This window comes from Apteryx rowi, unplaced genomic scaffold, assembly GCF_003343035.1.
Source record: "Apteryx rowi isolate R43461 unplaced genomic scaffold, aptRow1 scaffold_718, whole genome shotgun sequence".
Classification (NCBI taxonomy): domain Eukaryota; kingdom Metazoa; phylum Chordata; class Aves; order Apterygiformes; family Apterygidae; genus Apteryx; species Apteryx rowi.
The window spans coordinates 119,538-138,152 of record NW_020451003.1 but is presented as its reverse complement, the minus strand read 5'-3'; the positions used below and the strand labels follow the sequence as shown (position 1 = coordinate 138,152).

The following is an 18,615-nucleotide window of genomic DNA, read 5'->3' as shown; positions in this document are numbered from 1 at the left end:
CGGCCCGCGCCCCGCCCCCGCTCGCCCGCCGCCCAATCGCGGCCGGCGCCCGCATCCGGGCCCACCCCCGCGCCCCGGCCAATCCAAGGCGCCGCTGAGCCCCGCCGCTCTTCAACGCCGCCGAGTGGCGCGGTTGACCGGCCTCCGTGAACGGGCTCGGCCAATGGGAAGTTGAGGGAGGGGGTGGTTGCCTCGGCAACCGCAGAGCTGCTGGCCATTCACAACGCAGCTTCTTGGCGGAGCCGTTCGACCTCAGCCAATGAGGAGGGCGAGCGGTTCAGCGGCACGCCGAAGCTGTGGTGCCGCCATTTTGCGGTGGGGCAGGGCGTGGGGTCTGGGCCGGGGCCTCTTCCCGGCCGGCGCGGCAGGGGAGACCGCGGCGGCCCCTTAGGCCCGGGGCTGGCGCTGGGCGAGGGGCGGCGGCCGGCAGGTCCTTGCTGGGCCCCTCCGCCTCAGAGCCCTGCGGCCGCCCTGGGGCCCTGCCCGGGGGCTGGGCGTCCTGGGGAGAGGTCTTCCATCCTCGGGTATCGCTGGCGCTGCCCCGCTGGGCTCCCGGGGGACCCGGCTGGGCTCCCCTCGGCGCCTCTTTTTGCCAGGCAACGCTGGCACCTGCTCCGGCCCTCGCCAGCCGCCTTGCGTCTGCCCTGCCGCAGCCTGGGATCGCTTTTCTCTTTTCACTCAGGATAACGCTTGCCAGGTGGCTCTCGAAGTCTTTCTGAAATCAAGTTACATCATGTCTCCCGGTCCCGTCCCCCCCTTCCTTGAGGCCAATTACTCCATCAAAAGAGGGAATCGAATTAGCTTGATGCTAGTCCTTGTTGACACGTATTAGCTATTTTTAGTCACTGCTGTGCCCCTACTGCCTGTAACTTGTTCTGGTGTCTTTTCTGTAACTGAATTAAAACTGATGAGTTTGTAATCATGGACTTGCTCTTTCTTTCTTTCTTTCTTTCTGTGTAGAGACCTTAGGTTTTCATTTCTCGCTTCAGGTCCCTCAGTCCTTTGGGATTTCAAAAAAGTCATCCCTTGTGTTTTGGAAATTGGCTAATCCCATACATTCCTTACGCTCGCTTTCAGTAGCTTGCGCCTATCTGAATACCTCTCTTTCAAATAATCTTCAACAGAGTGAGCTGTTTCTGAGTTTTCTCCTTTCCTGAGCTGTTTCCGTCTCTGTTACGTCACTAGACTGTGGAAGCATTGGCAGAAGGGTGCAGAGCTGTCGCAAACAGCGTGGGCGTTCGAAGTTGCATGCAGCTGTTGTCAAGTCTCATGATATGATGTACTGCCATATCATATAAGATCTCGAAGCTCAAAAAACACAAACTGGAAGGTCTAGTCAAAAACAGGTTAGCCGCCAATATTTACTGTAGAGAGTATTACACACTGTAACAGCCTCCCAAAGGAAGAGTTGAATTCAGCTGCTGATAGCTGCCCATAAAATAGAATGTTTTCTTCAATCAACACCTAAATTAATGGGCTCTGAATAGGGGTAACTTGGTATATTTTAATGACCTGTGATATTCAGATTAGGCATAATGAGCTAATGGTGGCTCCTGGTTTAAAAATTGTGGTTACATCTTAAAATATCTCACTAGAAGAGAAAATGACTCTATTGCAATAAGACAGTCAATCACCAGGGATTTCTCCGTAAAAGCCCCTTAATACTTCTGTAACACTTAAAATGGACAGCTACCATAAAACAAGAAGTTTAACTTGCTGTGATTAATGTTGTATATCAAGTATAATGTCCCTTATTCTGCTCTATCACAGCAAAACATGTTTCTGCCTCCCCTCAGCTGCAATCTGTGTAGGTTTTGTTAAAGATCATCATTATAGGTCATTCCTTGAAGGCTGTAGCTGTTTGGAACTGTAGGTAAAATCACTGTAAGTGTTTAAGGTGCCTTAAGTGCAATAGGTGACATACAAAGTTGTAGTCTATCAGGTTCAGGAACCTGCAAAAATACTAATATATGGCATGCACATGACGACTTCCATTTGGGGATCTCAGAAAAATGGTTATTAACCAAAATACATTATTACCTAAAATTCCTCTGATCTGAAATGCTTTTTGTAGTCCTCTTGATTTTTTTACACTGTCTGCCAATATTTGTGAACAGTGATTGGTGAAAACTAAAGATGTTAAAATCCAAAATTTGTCAATTTAAGTATTAGTCTTTGCTGGGTTTTGTAGTTAACAGACAGCTCTAAATGAGGTCAAAGAATTCTTATATTTGTTGAGAGCTGGCAGGTTAAAAATCTTTGCTTGTACTACTTATAAAACGAGATTATAATTTCATTAAAATATTACTGGAGTGGAAAAGAACCAATATTCCCAAATAATGCTGCTCCTGGCGTCAGCAGTTAGGGAGCAAGTTTCAGGAAGAAAAGCTCTACAATACAGAATATGTAACTTTGTAGCAACTTCTGAAGCAGAACCTAAAGCTAAGCTGTCATTCAGACTTCTGTGTTCAACTATGATAAAATCGCACGAGAATACAACTTGCCTTCCTACAGACTTTTGATGTAGTTATAGGTGAGCCTTAAAAGAGGGAAAAGAGAAATAGAGTGTAGTGGTACAAGTTAATTAAAATGCAAGAAAAATGTCACTAGGAAAACATCTAACAAAAAAAATTCTGTCAAAGGTAGCTTGTTTGGAAATAAAATACTAAAAATAAGAATTAAAGTACTTTAGCTTTAATATTCTCTGCAATGAGGGTCCCAACAAATTCTGGAGGAAGCTGCAGAAAGGCTTTTAGCAGAATCTAATTAGTTAAGTAACAAATGATTTATTGAAGGCAGGTAGGAAAACCTTTCTATATTTTTTCAGGCCACTTATAACAGGCTTCAGCACTGATTTCCAGTGTCTGGTGTCCAGGAATAAAGGAGAAATCAGGGATGACTGAGGTGCACATTTAGGCGAGGATCCTTGCGCAGTTTCTCTTCGAGAGCAAGGTATTTCTGTGGTGCCATCTGTTTTTCCCTAAAACAAGAAGGGGGGAACGTCAGACAAAAACAGTGGCAGGGCGTAGAATAGAATCTTTTACAGAATACCTTCAGTGCTGAGTTTCTGGGAGTGTTGATTTGTAGATCTCCCCTGCACCCCTAGACATTGTATTCAGTCAGTCGTTCTTTCCCATTACCTCTCGAGCCTTAACGCTAGAATGCGGATACGGAACATGGTTTCAGAGCAATAGGTCAAGAAGTCAGCTTCGTCCTCCATGCTGAGCTGATTCCGGTTTTCATGATAACACCAATCCTTCTTCTGCAGCTCCTCTATCTCCTGATGGGGGAGCGAGCAACAAGAAATCAGGGTAACAGAGAGGAGAGTGAGGAGCAAAGATAGGCAAAAGTGCAACTCAAAGTTCAGGAAGCCAAGCTGAAGGAAAGCATAAATAAGAATCATCTTATTTTCGAAACAGGGACTGAATTTGACCCTAGGGCTATTCCATCATTTGATCTCACTTTCTAAAGATAGCAAAATATAAAGGCACGTTTATGGCTCTCTTAACATAATCAAAGGAGTTTTGTTTCTTGCCTGCTCTCATAATGAAGAAGTGTGTGTTACCCTCCTGCCGGAGCAAAAGAGACTCCAGTAACACGCACATCCCAGCGTGAGGCTGGGGATACCTTTTCTAAGCGAGCTTGGATGATGTTGGCCTTGTGAGTGAGACGGTGCTTAAAATCAGTCAGGCAGTCGTCTTTGATGCGCGAGGCCTGCCACTTGCTCATTTTCTCTGTATTGCCAATTTGAATAAGAAAAGGTGCCAGGTAATCCAGATCCTGCTCCTCTTGTCCCAGGAGGTCGTCCTCCATTAAATTGTTCTGGAGGGGAAAGAATAAAAAGAGTCACGATCCCATTTACTTGTGTCCCAAACACCCTGTGATAAGGCAAAATAAGAGCAAAGGCCAAAACACTTATAGCCGCCTATGAAGGAGATAATAATGTTTCTTTTTCTTACAGTCTGACCAAAACGACTGCTTTTCATTAGCTGTATCATACTAACCCTTTCCCAATATGATTTTTATTCTGTGGTTTACTTCCTACTGTGCTTTTTTAACATCTCTCCTATTTTCCTTGATTGTAAAGATGTGTCTTACACAGAAAGTATTATCCACGGAGATGTGGGAAGGGCTTCACAAAATGCAGCAGTATTTGGACACAAAGAGATTAGGAGGATATTCTGAGTGATATTAACCTGGAGGCTGGCAAATAGCTGGTTCTTGAATCTTTCCCTCTATTTTTGTTTCATGCCAGATGTATTTAGCATGTAAAACCTAGTATTGCCTGTTATAAACTCTCTGTTCAGGAGAGCTCTGTCCAAAATCTTTTAAAAGAAACATTTGGAGACCTTGAAAATTGCAAATAATTGTTCTGGAATCTTTTTACATTCGTTTAGAACATTCATAAGCTATTAATTCCTCAAGAGGTACCCTGAAACAAAATCAATTTTGCAAGTAATAATGAAAACCAAGAAAACATCTGAGCCATAGCTGAATAAAACCATTACACTAAGAAGTGCGTATTTTCCTAACAAAATGAACCCTGGTTATAAAGATGCAGCTTGGATTCAGTTCTCACAGTCCTCCCATAATCCCTATTATAATTAACTAATCCTCGTTAATTATTTTCTTTTTTCTATTAACTAAACAAAATAATCTTATAATATTTTTCTGTGATGTGGTTTTTTTCCAGAAAGCCAGAAGGTCATGGCGAGACCACGTTATATTTTCACAGGAAGTCAATTGAAGCTGTGCTGCCTTTATACTTGCTAGGGATTTGGCCCACTGTGTTTTAATAATACGAGAAGCTCTTCAGAGGGAATTCCCTAGAAAGAAAACCTTACTCTGGGTTTCTTCATGTGCACGTAATAAATACTGGGATTGATGACGTCTACCTACCATAGCTTCAGACTCTTGTCTTCTCTTTTCATGCCGCTCCCTATCATAAATTGAAAATGTCAATTTGATGTCTGCTTCTTCATCCTCACGGATCTTCAAAATTTCTCGCACCTCCCCCAAAAAAACAGAAAAAAAGACACCTTAGTTTTCTCATAAAATGACAACACTTCTACATGCTTGACCTGCTATTAGGACAGGTGCTATATACAAGAACTATAGCATAAGACCAAATAAATTTTAGGTAAAGATCCATATGAATATGTTCATATCCTGCTGATAGATCAATCTGATAATGGTCTTTATTTTTAAAGAGTGCTACACTATATGACATTTTGAATACAGTTATTGTTATTATTCATTAATAAAGCTCTTCTGGAGTCAGAATTTTGCCACTGGTTTTGAAATAGCACTGTTAGCTTTGGCTTATTTCTTTGTCCTAACAGGATGTGCAGTACAAGCAATGTGAACCTTTAGTCTGTTAATACATCAAGACTGAGAAACTGGGTGAGATAGTTTGTGGAGTCACAGTTTATACCCTCCAAATCTCTGAAAAATAGACTTTTACAGCCTAGTTCTTAAATGTTAATAATATTCTGCACTAGTATTGTTGTGCATTCCCTCTCCAGCTCCTTCAGGAGTTTCTCTTCCTCAAAATCTTTTTTTTTTAATCTTCAAATCTAATAGCTTTGCCCCCATCTGCAAGAATGGATATGTTTGTTGTGAAGTGACTACAAAGTGTGCTGAAAATATGGATTTGTAACACAGGTTACTGTGTGATTAACAGTACAAGCAGTCTGTTTTATGACTTATTTCACTACAGTTGCTCCTACAAAAAAAATCACTGCAACTTTATGGGTATTCTACCTAGCAGTGCCTAACAACTAGATTTATATTAGATACAACTTCCTTGGCCATTGTTTCTCTTTGGTCTCACCCCCAGGCAAAAGGCAGATCTATTTCTAGATGCTCCAATTCATATGCTGTTAGTTGCTCTCTGAACCTGTCTCCCTACCTGAGAATGAAGAGTAAGAGCAGGATTTGGAAAGTGATTCCCCATAAAGATATTAAAGATACATCTTCACTGAACAATGAGTGAGTTGGTTGCAAGCTTTGTAATACAGCATGTAGGGCAGCTTTGTGGCACTAGAATTTTATTTTTATCACAGTTTATACTGGGAATGCTTTGAAGACCACTGAGCTGAAACTGTTTCCACCCCGACTGAGTTTGACAGCAGTGTGGAGAACTCCCTGTTACCTCAGTTGCAGATTCCCAGACTTCGCACTTCAGCTGCTTCTCTTCCTCTATTAGCTTCTGCAGCAATCTGTACTGATGGAGCAGCTTTTTGTCTGTCTTAGAGGACCCCACCTGGAAGGAGACAGGCTAGTGAAAGACCCTCTGGATGCATGGGACCAAGTACTCCACTAATATAAATTTAGCATCATTCTGCTACAGTCAGTTTAGTGACACTGATTTACACCACTGAAACATCTAACCCATGGTCAATAGTTAATTGACCTTCATCTAGAATTTGAATCCATCAGTAATGTGATCCAGATTGCATGTCTTGCACTTCTTTGTTGATGCTGCCGTTATTTGTTTGGAACCAGTTTTACAGGGTTAGAGATGAAAGGACAGCACTCTAGCAATTGCATTCTGTGTATTCTCCCCAGTGGGAAATACAAACATTAAAAACAACTTGCATAATGTATAAATCCTATACAATGTAAGTAATATAAATTCTATACCTGCAATCTCTCTTTGATTTTCCTAAGCATAATTGGGCAGCATCACTGCAGAACTTACAGGTAGACTTCTATTCCTCATTACAGAGTTATATTAATGATGTTAGCGGAGTGACCATCCCCCCCCCCCGCATGACAGTACTCCACTTGCTTGGAATATCTTTTGTTTAAGGTTTTCTATTTATCAGCAATGCGTTAAGCCTCAGCATCTTGTCTGTATCTGCTGGGTAAATTGTGGCAGATTTAAGCAAGAATGTGACACCAGAAGTCCACGGCAGAACTGGAATTAGAATCCAGGAAACCTGCTTCTGCTTCTCTGCAGCAATCTCTTGTTTGAGAGAGAAAGGCAAAGAACATTTCAGCTTCCCTACAATGAACCAGCAGGGCTGAGCCCAACAGCTGCTGAAACAGCATCTTGCATGACCTCAGTGGCTGTGTCTACACTGCCTGAAGACCAAGCCTGGAAAGATGACCTCAGCCTTTCTTGCTACACCAAGTCCTGCATGCCTAATCACCTCCAGCATATCAGTGCATCCCCAGGGGTGTTCATGCTCTCAGCCAGGAGGCTGTCTGGGAAGGAGGCATGCAGATGGGGGACAGGTGGAGCATGGAATATGCCATGCTTACAGTCCTTTCACTGGCATTTCACCTTCCCTTCATGTCCTTGTGATCTAAAAAACCTTCAAGCTCTAAGTTGTTTCTCTCTGTACCTGGTATGTGATGCACATTTCTGGGGTCATGATGGTTTCATTTCCCTTCTTATCCCTCTCTGCCCTTTTGAGGAAATTCTTCTTTGAGGCAGTGATGTATTTATCATTGAGGTGGTATGTCAGATTGATTCTCTCCTCTGTGATCAGAAAAATACGTTCTGCTACATCTTCATCAGCAGGCTTTTCTAGGTTTCTGTGGAAACACTCCTTGATTTGCTAATGAGGGGTGAAAAAGAAGATGGCAGCCAGTTAGACAACACAGAAAAACTGCAAGATTTATAGATAGCTGGGTAAAAACCCAAGGTAAAAATTGGGCCCTTCTGCCTGGACTGTGATGGCATCTCTCAAGGGCTTGGCCCATGGCCATGCTATTCTTTTCTGTGGCTGAGAAAAAGCACAATCAAAGCTGCTTAAAGCAATGTGAAAGTCTCTTATTTGTGGAGCTGAGTATGCTCTTCAAGCTCAAAGTTAGTTTGGGATGCATCTCTGTCTGATGAAGCTGCAGGAAGCATTGTATTTTGGAACAAACCAAAGTTTCCCAGATTCTCCAACACAGGGAAAGAAAAAGGAGCACTTTGGGTAATGGTCCAAAAGCATGCTGCTGCATGGCTCTGTCTTAGCAGGTGGAGTGTCTGAGTCACACTGCCAGGTGTCAGGCGTGGGCGTCCTCCTGTTCTCCAAATCAGATCTGACTAGACGGAGAGGTAGATTACCTGCTTGTAACAACTAACTGCTTGCAGTCAGAGTGATGGTGATATTATGGGGCATTTCAGCAGGAACTCAAAGTGTTATTAGTTTGGGGTCAGAACATGAAATCATTTGACTAGTTTTGAATCTTGTGAACATTTCGATGCAAAATCATAGTCAGGCTTTTTTTCCTCTGACTCATTTTCCAAGTCTCAGTTTCCTAGTTTCATTCTAGCCTGCTCAATGCAATTCATGATGACTAGTCACACTGTGGCTCTCTGTGTCAGGCAAGTAACTGCAAGACACAGCAACTGAACAAGCCCTGGACATCTCATCTAGGGTTTTGCCTTGGCTATGCCCAGTGAAAATGAACCTAAAGCATTAAACAATATGTTTTGCAAAGTATAAATATCACAGTGACAATTATTTTTCTGTTCCTGTCTTGGCCGTACCACTATAGGCTGGGGTTTAATGTCAGTTCTGGTGCCAGCCATATGTATTTTCTTTACTCTTTTGCCAAACTCCACGTGCCGGAAGTACAGGAAGTCATCCCGCCCTACAAAGTATTCAGTCATCTCACTGGCATTGTCAACACGTTTCTGGAGGCCATCAGCTCGCGCCTTATTGTAAAACTCCATCGTACGTTCAGTCTCTGGCTCCATTGACGTATAGATGTGCGCTTAGGACATAGGAGAGATTGCATACATTTTCAGAGTTAGTAATAATAACACTGGTGAACACAGGTTTGTCAAGAGGAAGTCTCATTTTCTTGACAAGCCAATAAATCACAAGGCTGATTATCTAGTGCATATAAATGTCTGAGAAGGGAATGCTATCTCCTCAGTGCTCCGTAACAATGTGTCATGGCCTGAGGATGGCAGAAAAGCTTTGCTGGAACATTGCCTTCCCTACACAGTTAGGTAGTACTGAATGAAGTCTAGAGTCTGTTCTTTCGAAACCATGGACCAGCACAGCCTCCTGGTTTGAAATGCTGCTTTAGCAACAAATGTGATACAGGACTTTCTCTCCCCCAGCTGCACAATATTGAGAGACAGAACATAATACTAAGGAGAAACTTTCTACTTTTGTCACCTCTACTGGCAAAAGAAATTATATCATTATAGAGATTTTCTCTCTTACTGTGGAAAAAAAGTCTTTTTCCTCTGTTATGCTGGAGGGGGAGGGCTCCCCAGGATTGGGAGAGCACCAACCGAACTCTCTCCTCTCCATTGGAGACCTCACTGTTATTAATCTAGGCAATTCATCCCAGAAGTTTGCAGTATCCCCCTCTGGGCTTTTGCCAGTGCTAGGGGGGATTCACATGAGGTCCCATCAGCTGCAGTTGCCTTGGCTGCCCAGATGAGCTGGAATACCTTTAAGACCTAGGAGGTGTCCTGGGTGGAAGTGCTCCGTGGTCAGCTGTGTTTGTTTGTTCACTTCTCTCATCTCCAACTTGTCTTCCCGGTTTTTGAACCATTCCCTCACCTCCACTACTTTGGTATCTGGCAGGAAACAAACCATTTCACAGCCTTACATCAGCCTGTTGGAGATGGCAGGATTCATCTGATGCAATGTCAGTGTCTGGGCAAGCACCCTATGCTGAGACAGCCAGGGGAGACAGAGTCAATGTAGTCACTGGAATTGTCCCTGTGCACAGGGATGTTTTGTAGCTAGTCTGCATTTGTTTAGATGAATTTTATCTTAAAAGGCCTCTTCCTTTCCATCATCAAGAACTAGAGTGATTAGCTCAAAGGGGAAAGGAGGCATTGCAGATGTCTAAGGTTAGATGAGATAAACTCTCCCAGATGTTTCATGATAGTATCAGGAGAGAAGGGGAATGAGATAGGGGCCTTGCTCTATCCAAGAGGGCTGGAGACAGGAGTTTGTATGTCCAGTTAGGAATCTGCATGGTTTCCTGGTCCAGCTGTGTAAAAAGAATGCTTTGGAGTACAGAAATATCCTTATTCACCCAAACTACATAACTGCCCCTTCTCATGGTTCCTGTCAACTCTGATGGGAATAGCGATGATACAGTTGTTAGATCAATTCAAAACATCACTCTTACAGTGTGAGTCTGCGTAGACACTGAGGCGTTGGACCAGCCCATTTCTGTTCAGGTACGGTGCCCATTTCTCCAGTCTTGCTTTCTTGTACAGGATCACCTTCCTCCCCTGGGGACTGCGGGTCTGAAATTCTGCAGTGGGCAAGGAGGGTGTCAGAAAGACTGATTCCCTTGTGCTCAGCCCCAGGAAAAGGAATTCAAGAGGGAGAAAGCCATGATCTAAGAGGAACCATGCATTTCTTGGTTGCATTCAGCTGTTTGTGAAGCTGTTCAGACTCTGCCTGTTGTGCTTTAACATTATAATAGTGACTAATAACTCTTCTCTCTCGTACAACAGATATTAGGTAATGCATCAGTGGCAGTCCCTTGTGCATAATGCTATCAGAAAGCCCATGAGAGGTAAAATCACTCAGCTAGCAGGGAAACAGCCCCCTGGAGGTCTGAATAGCATGTGTGTGTCTGGGAGGATTTCCCACCAAGGATGAGAAAGTGTGCTGAGTGAGGGCATTCAAACCACTAGCTGTTGTGTGCCTTGATATACTGCATTCACTGCTGTACCTTGTCCATCCTGAAGAGAGAATTCTTGAGTGAGATAAACAAAATGGCCCTTTCCACTAAAAGTTTACCCAGGGTTAAGCAAAAGGCAAAGGAAAAATAAGCACCTTTGGGAGATATCTGAATCCGGGCTACCCAGGATGGTGGCATGTCAAACCTCCTGTCTTCCTCCTCTTTTTCCTATTGAAACAGAAGCAGAGATTTCCATTATTTGGCTGCTTCTCTTAATGTGCCAAGAGGCATTTTGGTTCTAGGGAATGCTGTGCTGTGATTAGACCGCAGCTCATGCAAGGCTGAGCTGGTCCTGAGCAACACAGTGGCACAGTTATAAAAGAGTTACGTCAGCCCCACACGCAGCCCGAGGACAGAGGCAAGCGGCACGCTGCAGTTTACATGAAAGGGGAGCTTTATTGCATCCCCATATTGTCACTAGCACAACCCAACCCCAGCCTAAAGAAATGACCTTCTCATGGTTGACAGTCATGCTGGACAGGGGATGAATGTGACAATCGTCATTCAAACCAATGACCGGTTTATTTTATATAGCCCATGGAAGGTGCTTTGCTCCCTGGTGATGGGCATGGGCTTAGAAGATTAGATAACAGGGGAGAATGTGCTGTTATCAGTATTTCCCTCTCATGCTGTGCTGGTGTAATGCCTGCATTATCACACTGTGTTCTCCCACCAGGAGAACACAGCATTTTTTCTTTTAGCACACAGCATTTTTGGTGTATCGGAATATATCTATTATTTCTACATTCTGTTGGCAACTCCAACCAGCAGCCGGGAGAGCAGGGTGCTGACCATCAGAGAGACAGTCCAGGAAAATTTCAAATTGGATTTTATTTTTTGAAAATTATTTCATCCCAATGTTTAGTGCACTGGAGTTTGGGTGCTGACCCCAGATAGGCTTTTCTGAGCCAGCAGAACTCAGCAGACTATAGAGATCCTCAGCCACTTAGGAGACCAGAAGTACCACTGTGCTGCACACTGTGACTGTGTGGCAGAGTGTGACTAGCACTTGGGGGACCTGCTCAAAAAACCACCAGAACTATTCGAGCTTGAGAAAAAATAATGTGCCAACCAAAACCTAGCTAGAGCAATTCTGATCCAGCCTGGAGAGGGCAGCAGGCTCACAGACACATGCAGGCCCACAAACACACAGCAGTTCCCTACAGCATCCCCACTGCAAGAGATCCGTGGTCTGGGTCACTCACCGCATTGTCCATATCCCTGTCAAATAACTTTTTCTCCTCAACATCTTGGAGCAGCAGATGAGGCTCGTCGGTTTCCAAAAGCATGAATTCCCAGCGGACAGAGTCACCCAAGTCAAAGATGAGATCCTAGGCCATAGAGAAGAAATGTGCTTAGCTACAGAGCTGTCTCCCACTCTGGAGGCTAAGGCCAAGGACCTGACACTAAATTGAATGCTGCTCCTGTACATTATGTGCTCTGGACCTGGCTGGGTGTCAGAAAGTTTAAGGACTCCAGACAAACCCTGAATCTCAGTGAGGTGGGCTTGTCAGACCCTTGGCTGGCTGGTGGGACCCCAAAGGCTGCCCCTGTGCCGGGAAGGCTGCATGCCTCTTTCCTCAAAGTGCCTCTGCCACAGCTGAGAGGAAGCTGCTGGAAACACTTCTGTTCTGGGGCATGGATGACACTAAGGTCATTCACTTGGGCCTAAAGGTTGCTCAAACTCAGACACTGGCCTCCCAGACCTTATATCAGCTGGGGAACAGCTGAGGTGTGGGAAGAGCATGAAGATCCCCCCTGCCCTGAGCCAAACCTGACTGACTCAAAACATCCTCCGCACTAAAAGCTGTTGTTGAGGGAACAGGCATCCAGCCAGCCCTGACAACCGGTATTCTAGCACTGTTGTGGGGCGGGGTACGCCACAGCCATAAGGTACATCCACACGCCATCGGGTGCATCCACAACCATAAGACAGGTCTGCAGCACTACAGGCCTTTGGGTTTAATAGGTATGATCCTTATCTGCTAGCTCAGCATTTGGGATGTGATGGAGTAGCTGCAGATACAGGACCTAGAGTCTATGTAACCAGAGCGACGTGACCAGAGCCAAGGCAGGGGGATGCAAAGTGGAAGCCTAGATTGCCATGAATCTCAACTTTCCCAGGACTCAGGTCAGCCCAACTGTCCAGCAGCTCAGGGATGTTCAAGGGGTGGTTACCTTGCAGCCATTCCAGCAGTCCTGCATGTTCACCCAGTAGTTCCTGTGGTTCCAGATGCTTTCAATACCAAGGAATTGCTTGTCCGTGGTGCTGTGGCTGTTTCCCGTGAAGGGGTTGATGAAGAAGGTCTCTGGAACCTCCCTCTTCCCCGACAGAACCAAGACCCATGCGTGCACCCGTAAGCCATACAAAGGGTCACGCTTGGGCTTTTCTGTTTCCTGTAGTCCAGAGGACAGTGCAGTAATTATTGCCATTTTAATCCAACCCCAAAACAATCATATTCTCTCCTTCTCTGCCCACTTCTAAAGATCTCCAGGCCCTTAACACTCTTCAAAACAGTGATGCAGTACATACCCAGTATATATTCGTATGCCATCTCACACTGTGCTACTACAGACCAAATGCTCATGGCTAAGGTCATGGTTGTTTCGTACCTCAAGGGTGGAGGATGGTGAGCTCCTTTCTTGGGTCAGCTATTACCTGTGTCTCAGCTGTTCCTCCTGGACTTTCAGGGTAGGGTGGACCTTGCTGACTCACCGTGGCTTTCTCCTCTTCTTTCCTTTCCTTTTTCTCTCCAGCAGCTTCAGTTTCTGCCTCCTTCTTGGCCTCCTGCTGAAGCTCAAACTTGCTCTGCAGGTTTGGGGGGGGCTTAACTCTGTACTTGCTGGACTTCTTCTCTCCCTCTTTTGGAACCTGCCTCCAAAAAAGCAGGGTATTGCTGTGAAATCCAGCAGGGACAAGGGAAAGGAGAAAATATATGGCTTACAGGTACCTTGTGGTTCCTGACCTTTGGCAGTCTGAAGTATTGGACCTGGTGAGCTAGGAGTTCAGTGAAGCCAAAGAGGCCTCCTAAAGAATGGTGGAAAACCACTCAAAAGATCCCTTTGGTGGGGTCTCTCCTTGGTACTTATTGAAACCAAATGGCTCTAGGTAGCCTATCTCCAGAGCTCACCAGCAATGGGCCAGCTGAGCATGCATTCTGCCTCCATGTACCCAAGATCACTCATCTGGGCAGTCTGCATGGATCAAGCATGGATGGGCCTAGTAAACCAACAGATATTCCAGAAGGCCTAATAAGCACTCACAGAAGGGCTTCATTCCCTCTTACAGCAAGGAAACATGGGAGACATCATGCTCCCAAACTCTTGTCTTCCTAAGCACATTGTGGACACTACATGGCCAAAACACAGACAAGCTATGGCCCTCTCACAATGAGCAGCATGGCTGGAAGGCACATGGGATATTGGGGTCTGGGGCCCTGCAGCCTGCCCTTAGGCTCATCCTTACTTCAGCATGGACGTACCAGAGACACCAGCTCCCCTGGCCTCCAGTGTGCTCCATCTTTCTTACCAGTGTTCTGGCTAACTAACCAGAACCATCAAGCTGGGCTCCTCCCTACCTGTTCGCTGCTAGGATCCTCACCTCCTGTGGCTTCCTGAGCAGTGGGCACACCTCCAGAGTCTGGTCCATGGTGCATATATTGTGGGTGGCATATCCATTCACACAGTAGGCGTCATATCCGGCTCCGATCAGCATGGAGCACAGCAGCACACTGAAGTCAAAGCAGTTCCCTCGCTGGTACTTCAGGATGGTGGTTGGGGAATACAGCGAACTGGGCTTGAAAGAGAGGGACGTATGTTCTCAGCGCTTGTACTGTAAAGCTGAACCATGCCCCAGACAGAGAGCAGGAGAGAGAGGGAGCATTGCCCTTTTCTCTGGGCTCTGCACCCTTAGAGAATCTGTTATGTGAAATTCCTATATAAGCCTATGGTAGTGACCGCTTCCACAGACCCCAAATATCCCTTCCAAAACAATCTGGGAAAATTCCCATCTCACCTCACATCTGGTGACAAATTTAATCATAGGGAGAGATGGGCCAAACTAGGCAGACTGCTGAGAATCTAATGCCAACCACAGCTCCAGGGTGGAGCTTACCTCCATCTCTAGCTAGTCAGCCTGCAGAGTTTCAAAGCAAAAGACCCATAAGCCAAATTATAGTTTAAAGGAGGGAACATATTCCCTTCTGGCTCTTATTGGTGACCAGGCAAAGCACAGGATCAATATACACATAGTGCACATATAGAGATTCTACATATGGAGCCTACTCCCAGGTCTCAGACTACACTTCAGGTGATCAGGACAGTCTCTGTCTGCTAACCAGGGACATGTTTTCTGTGGTCCCAAAATGCCAGAATTTCTCTTCTGACTCTGGGACTCTTGGGACACACTTGGCCCGCATGGAGTTAGTGTAGAATGTCTGGGGTGCTAGGCAAGGCATCAGCAGTCCTCGCTAGCAAAGAGTGTGGCCCCTTTGCTTTAGCTGATTCACACCAGCCAAAAACTTGCCCCTGTTCTGGCATCATCCCTTCTTCCCACTCTGGAAATCTTCCTTGAGCCACCTCAAAATATTCCAGATATTGAGACAGAAATGTGTAAAGCCCCTAAAAACTGGTCAGTGAGGTCTAGAATCTCCTAGCTTTCATATGCTCCTTCCCTCCAAGGTGTCTAGGTCTTGGAGGGAAAGCTTGGCTGCCATTGCAACCCACTGCAGACCTGTTGGTCATCTGGGGTGACAGAGAGTGGGTCAGGCCCAATCTTAGAGGAGTGGTGCTTAACTGCTTGACAGGGACAACAATGTGCATGTATTGGGAATAAGGGTCCAAATAGAGCACACACGGCTTGAGAATCAGAGGTTGGCCCAAGTATGGAGGGGACATTGGAGGGGTCAAAGCCCATTGTAAGCCCTGGCCCTGCGGTTTCTATGTGGTGTCCAGCTGAGAGGCCCTACTGTCACGCTGGTCATGGGGCTGTCTGATGGAACCGCAGCCTCTTTCTTACTGGTGCGATAGGGGACTTGAGGGGCTCCATGGTGAGGTAATCAGAGACGAAGCTGGCACAGCCTTCCCAGTCGTACAGCTCTGTATAAGGCAGGAGGGTTGGTCTCACTGTTGTGCTCACAAACTTCTGTAGGGCAACAAGAAGACTTTGGTTAGCTAACAGATTCCTGTACCCTGTCCAAAGCTATCCTCAGACCACCCCGGATGTTGCAGTTCACATTCAGGATGTATCAACAGCACTGTTAGCCCTCCTCACCCATCCTGAGATGGAAAATGCTTGGGGTTGAGAAGTCATCTGCTAAAGGACACTTCTGTTTGTTTGTGGCTAAATATTCAAACTCATCTCCACCACATTACAGATGCAAGAGATTTCTGCTCTTAGTTTTCAAGCAAGACAAATAGCTACGGCTCTTTTCAGCTTCTACACTCTCTGGCATTTTTTGCCTTGCATGACATTGATATAAATGTTGGGGGAAGTTGAACCAAAGTAGCAATTCCACATGCCCGGGGGAATATTAGATCCAGAACTAGACAGCAACTGTGCAGCTTGGACCTACTCCTATAACAAATCCAAACCACAAACCTTCACATGTAAATCTGTACCACATAAATTCTGGAAAACTTGGAATATGACCTAAGTCTGGATTCAAATTCTATACCTCTGAGCCTCAGCCTGGGTAGAAACTCATCTGTTTCACGTGTTTCTTTTATTTTCCTTCTTTATGTTTCTGTTGTCTTTCCTGTTTCCCATGTGTCATGTTGCAGGGCTGCAAGCTGCATGCAGCCTGCGTGTACGCCACTGCTGTGTCAGTGGTCAGATGGGTTGGTGGATCTGGACAGACAGGGTGTTACTGGGGTGCTGTGTGTCTCCTCAAGGTGCAGTGTGTGCAGTGAGCAGGTTCCCATCCCCTTTGGCCAGGAGGGAGGGCAGATAGGGCTGCTGTCCTTCCCCACTATTTGGCACTAATGGAAGCCGATTGCCCCCTGTGCTGTGGCCCAACCCATACCTCCACACCACACTCGTTGACCGGGTGAAGGAGAAGCGGTTTGCGGTCGGGGCAAAGGTGAGCGTACTGCTGAAGGAAGTTGTCAGCAATGCGTAGCAGCTTCTTTTCCTTTGGGGAATTTGTCTTGTAGGAAGATGGTAACTGGGACGTGTCAATGGAGCTCCAGTCAAAATCGCTTCAAGGGCAGGAGGAGACAGAGACACACAGGTAATGAGCAGAGTGTGATTCAGGCAAGATGACCTGCTATCAAAACACAGCAAGGATTGCTTTTTCCCAGGGAGAAGTGGGGAATCATAGGCAAAGAGGCACAATCTGAAGTGTGAAGACATCAACTTTGGCATAGCCAAGCTTCTCTGGAGTGATGGCAAGTTGACATACACCCAGAGGCTCAGGGGGATTTTTGATAGAGCAGTGAACAGTTGAAAAAAATTTGTGTTATCTTCTTACTCACACATGTGCCTACTTACAGACAAACACATTTGGGCTACCAGGCACACAGAAACTCGCCCACATGCGCACCCCCGCACATGGGGACCACACATGCCATTCACACATGTGCAACCCCCCCAAAATGTTCCCTTTCCTACAGACTGCAAAGGGACATCCCCTGCTCATCACAATAAGGGACAAACACACGTGACTTACGGTACATCATTTGGGGTGCAGGCTTGGTCTACAGACAACTTCCTCTCCATGTCATGTTGTTTATCACTGATCTCCAAAGCTTTCAGCTCTTCTTCCTCTCTCTGCTCCTCTTCCTCATTCTCTTTCAGGACCTCCATCCTGCCTTGTCCTGGGCACTAGAGAAAAGCACACAGCAGGGTGAATTTGGGAGTGGGATCAGATATACAGCAACACTGAAGCACTCCCACACTCTGGGCTGGATGATTTAGTGTATGAGTGTGGCTGAGGCAGCCAGAAGTGCGATTCCTATTCCTGCGACAGAAAAGGACGAACGCTGGATTGGAATTTGGACTGGGCCCAGTGAATATGTGGCTGAGAGGTGCTGCTTTGGAAATCAGGTGGCTGCATCAGGCTAAGGACCCTTTCACCCAGGCCTTGCCTCTAGCTGAGACCACTGCCAGCTGCTTCAGAGAAGTTGTGCCATGAGGGTCTCAGATGCCTTCCAAAACACTTGACCTCTTTTACCTTTACTATGATAATTCTGTATGTGCCCAGGTCACCTCCTGTCCAGGAGAAAAAGGAGGGCCTTGCTCAGTGGGATGTGACATGTCCCCAGGTTGCAGTCTCAGACCTCAGTGCATCCCCTGCTCCAGGGCAGAGCTGCCAGGTGACAAGGGGCTCCGAAAATCAGCCGGGCACCTGGTCCCAGCTGGTCCTGCTCACTGCCGGGCTGTGCTAGGCCGGGGCTGGCAGCCCAGCGCTCTGCGGGGGCCTTAGGGGACGGGGAGTTTTTTGCAGCAAAATAAACAGCAGAAGAGCCACAGCCTCTCTCCAAGGACACGGCTATATATTGCAGGGAGCTTGGGGGCTGAGGCTGTTTTCTTTCCCCCCTCCTTGCGGTCAAACTGACCCCGGTGCGGAGGAGATAGCGCCTGAAAACGGAGACGCAGACCTTGTCTTTATCAGGCCGCGCTGGGGCCCGGTATGTAGGGAGGGGGCGGTGGGGCGGCGGCCCCGAAGGACGGAGGGGTCGTCCCGGGGGGCCCAAGCACCGCGGCCGCCTCGCCGGCCCCCGCCTGCTGCCTCGCGGCGCCCCCCGGCCCCTTCCTCCCCCAGCGGCCGCCCGCGCCTCCCCGCAGCCTGGGCCTACCTCGCCCGCCGGCTGCTCCCGGCGCGCCATGGCAACGGCCCCGTGGGCTCCCGGGAGCTGCCGTTGGCGTGGCAAGGGCGGGTGCCCCAGGCCCGCCACCCGGGCAGGCCGCCGGCCATCCGGACCGGGCCGCCGGCCGCCCCCAGCCCC

At 46.8% G+C, this 18,615-nt stretch overlaps 1 protein-coding gene across 1 annotated transcript; it reads right to left on the bottom strand.

The window, feature by feature from the left end:
- Positions 1 to 2,889: 2,889 nt before the first annotated feature.
- Positions 2,890 to 17,473, bottom strand: DRC7 (dynein regulatory complex subunit 7). Its single transcript, XM_026087452.1, has 17 exons — positions 17,337 to 17,473; positions 16,692 to 16,866; positions 15,686 to 15,811; positions 14,270 to 14,464; positions 13,385 to 13,540; positions 12,847 to 13,065; positions 11,874 to 11,999; positions 10,764 to 10,836; positions 10,105 to 10,233; positions 9,413 to 9,541; positions 8,492 to 8,718; positions 7,353 to 7,568; positions 6,155 to 6,265; positions 4,900 to 5,010; positions 3,628 to 3,822; positions 3,141 to 3,280; positions 2,890 to 2,980 (listed from the first exon to the last, which is right to left on the bottom strand). The coding sequence occupies exons 1-17, from the start codon at positions 17,471 to 17,473 to the stop codon at positions 2,890 to 2,892; spliced, it is 2,556 nt and encodes an 851-aa protein (XP_025943237.1).
- Between the last annotated feature and the right edge of the window lie 1,142 nt (positions 17,474 to 18,615).

What these genes read in the sequence shown, in the direction of transcription:
- DRC7 (XM_026087452.1), bottom strand. Translation starts at nt 17,473, where the DNA reads ATGGAGGTCCTGAAAGAGAATGAGGAAGAGGAGCAGAGAGAGGAAGAA. An exon ending in ACTGCTGGAATGGCTGCAAG is followed by an intron (nt 12,000 to 12,846) that starts GTAACCACCCCT and finishes TCTATGGCCTAG; the next exon opens with GATCTCATCTTTGACTTGGG. An exon ending in GATTCAGATATCTCCCAAAG is followed by an intron (nt 10,234 to 10,763) that starts GTGCTTATTTTT and finishes TGCCCACTGCAG; the next exon opens with AATTTCAGACCCGCAGTCCC.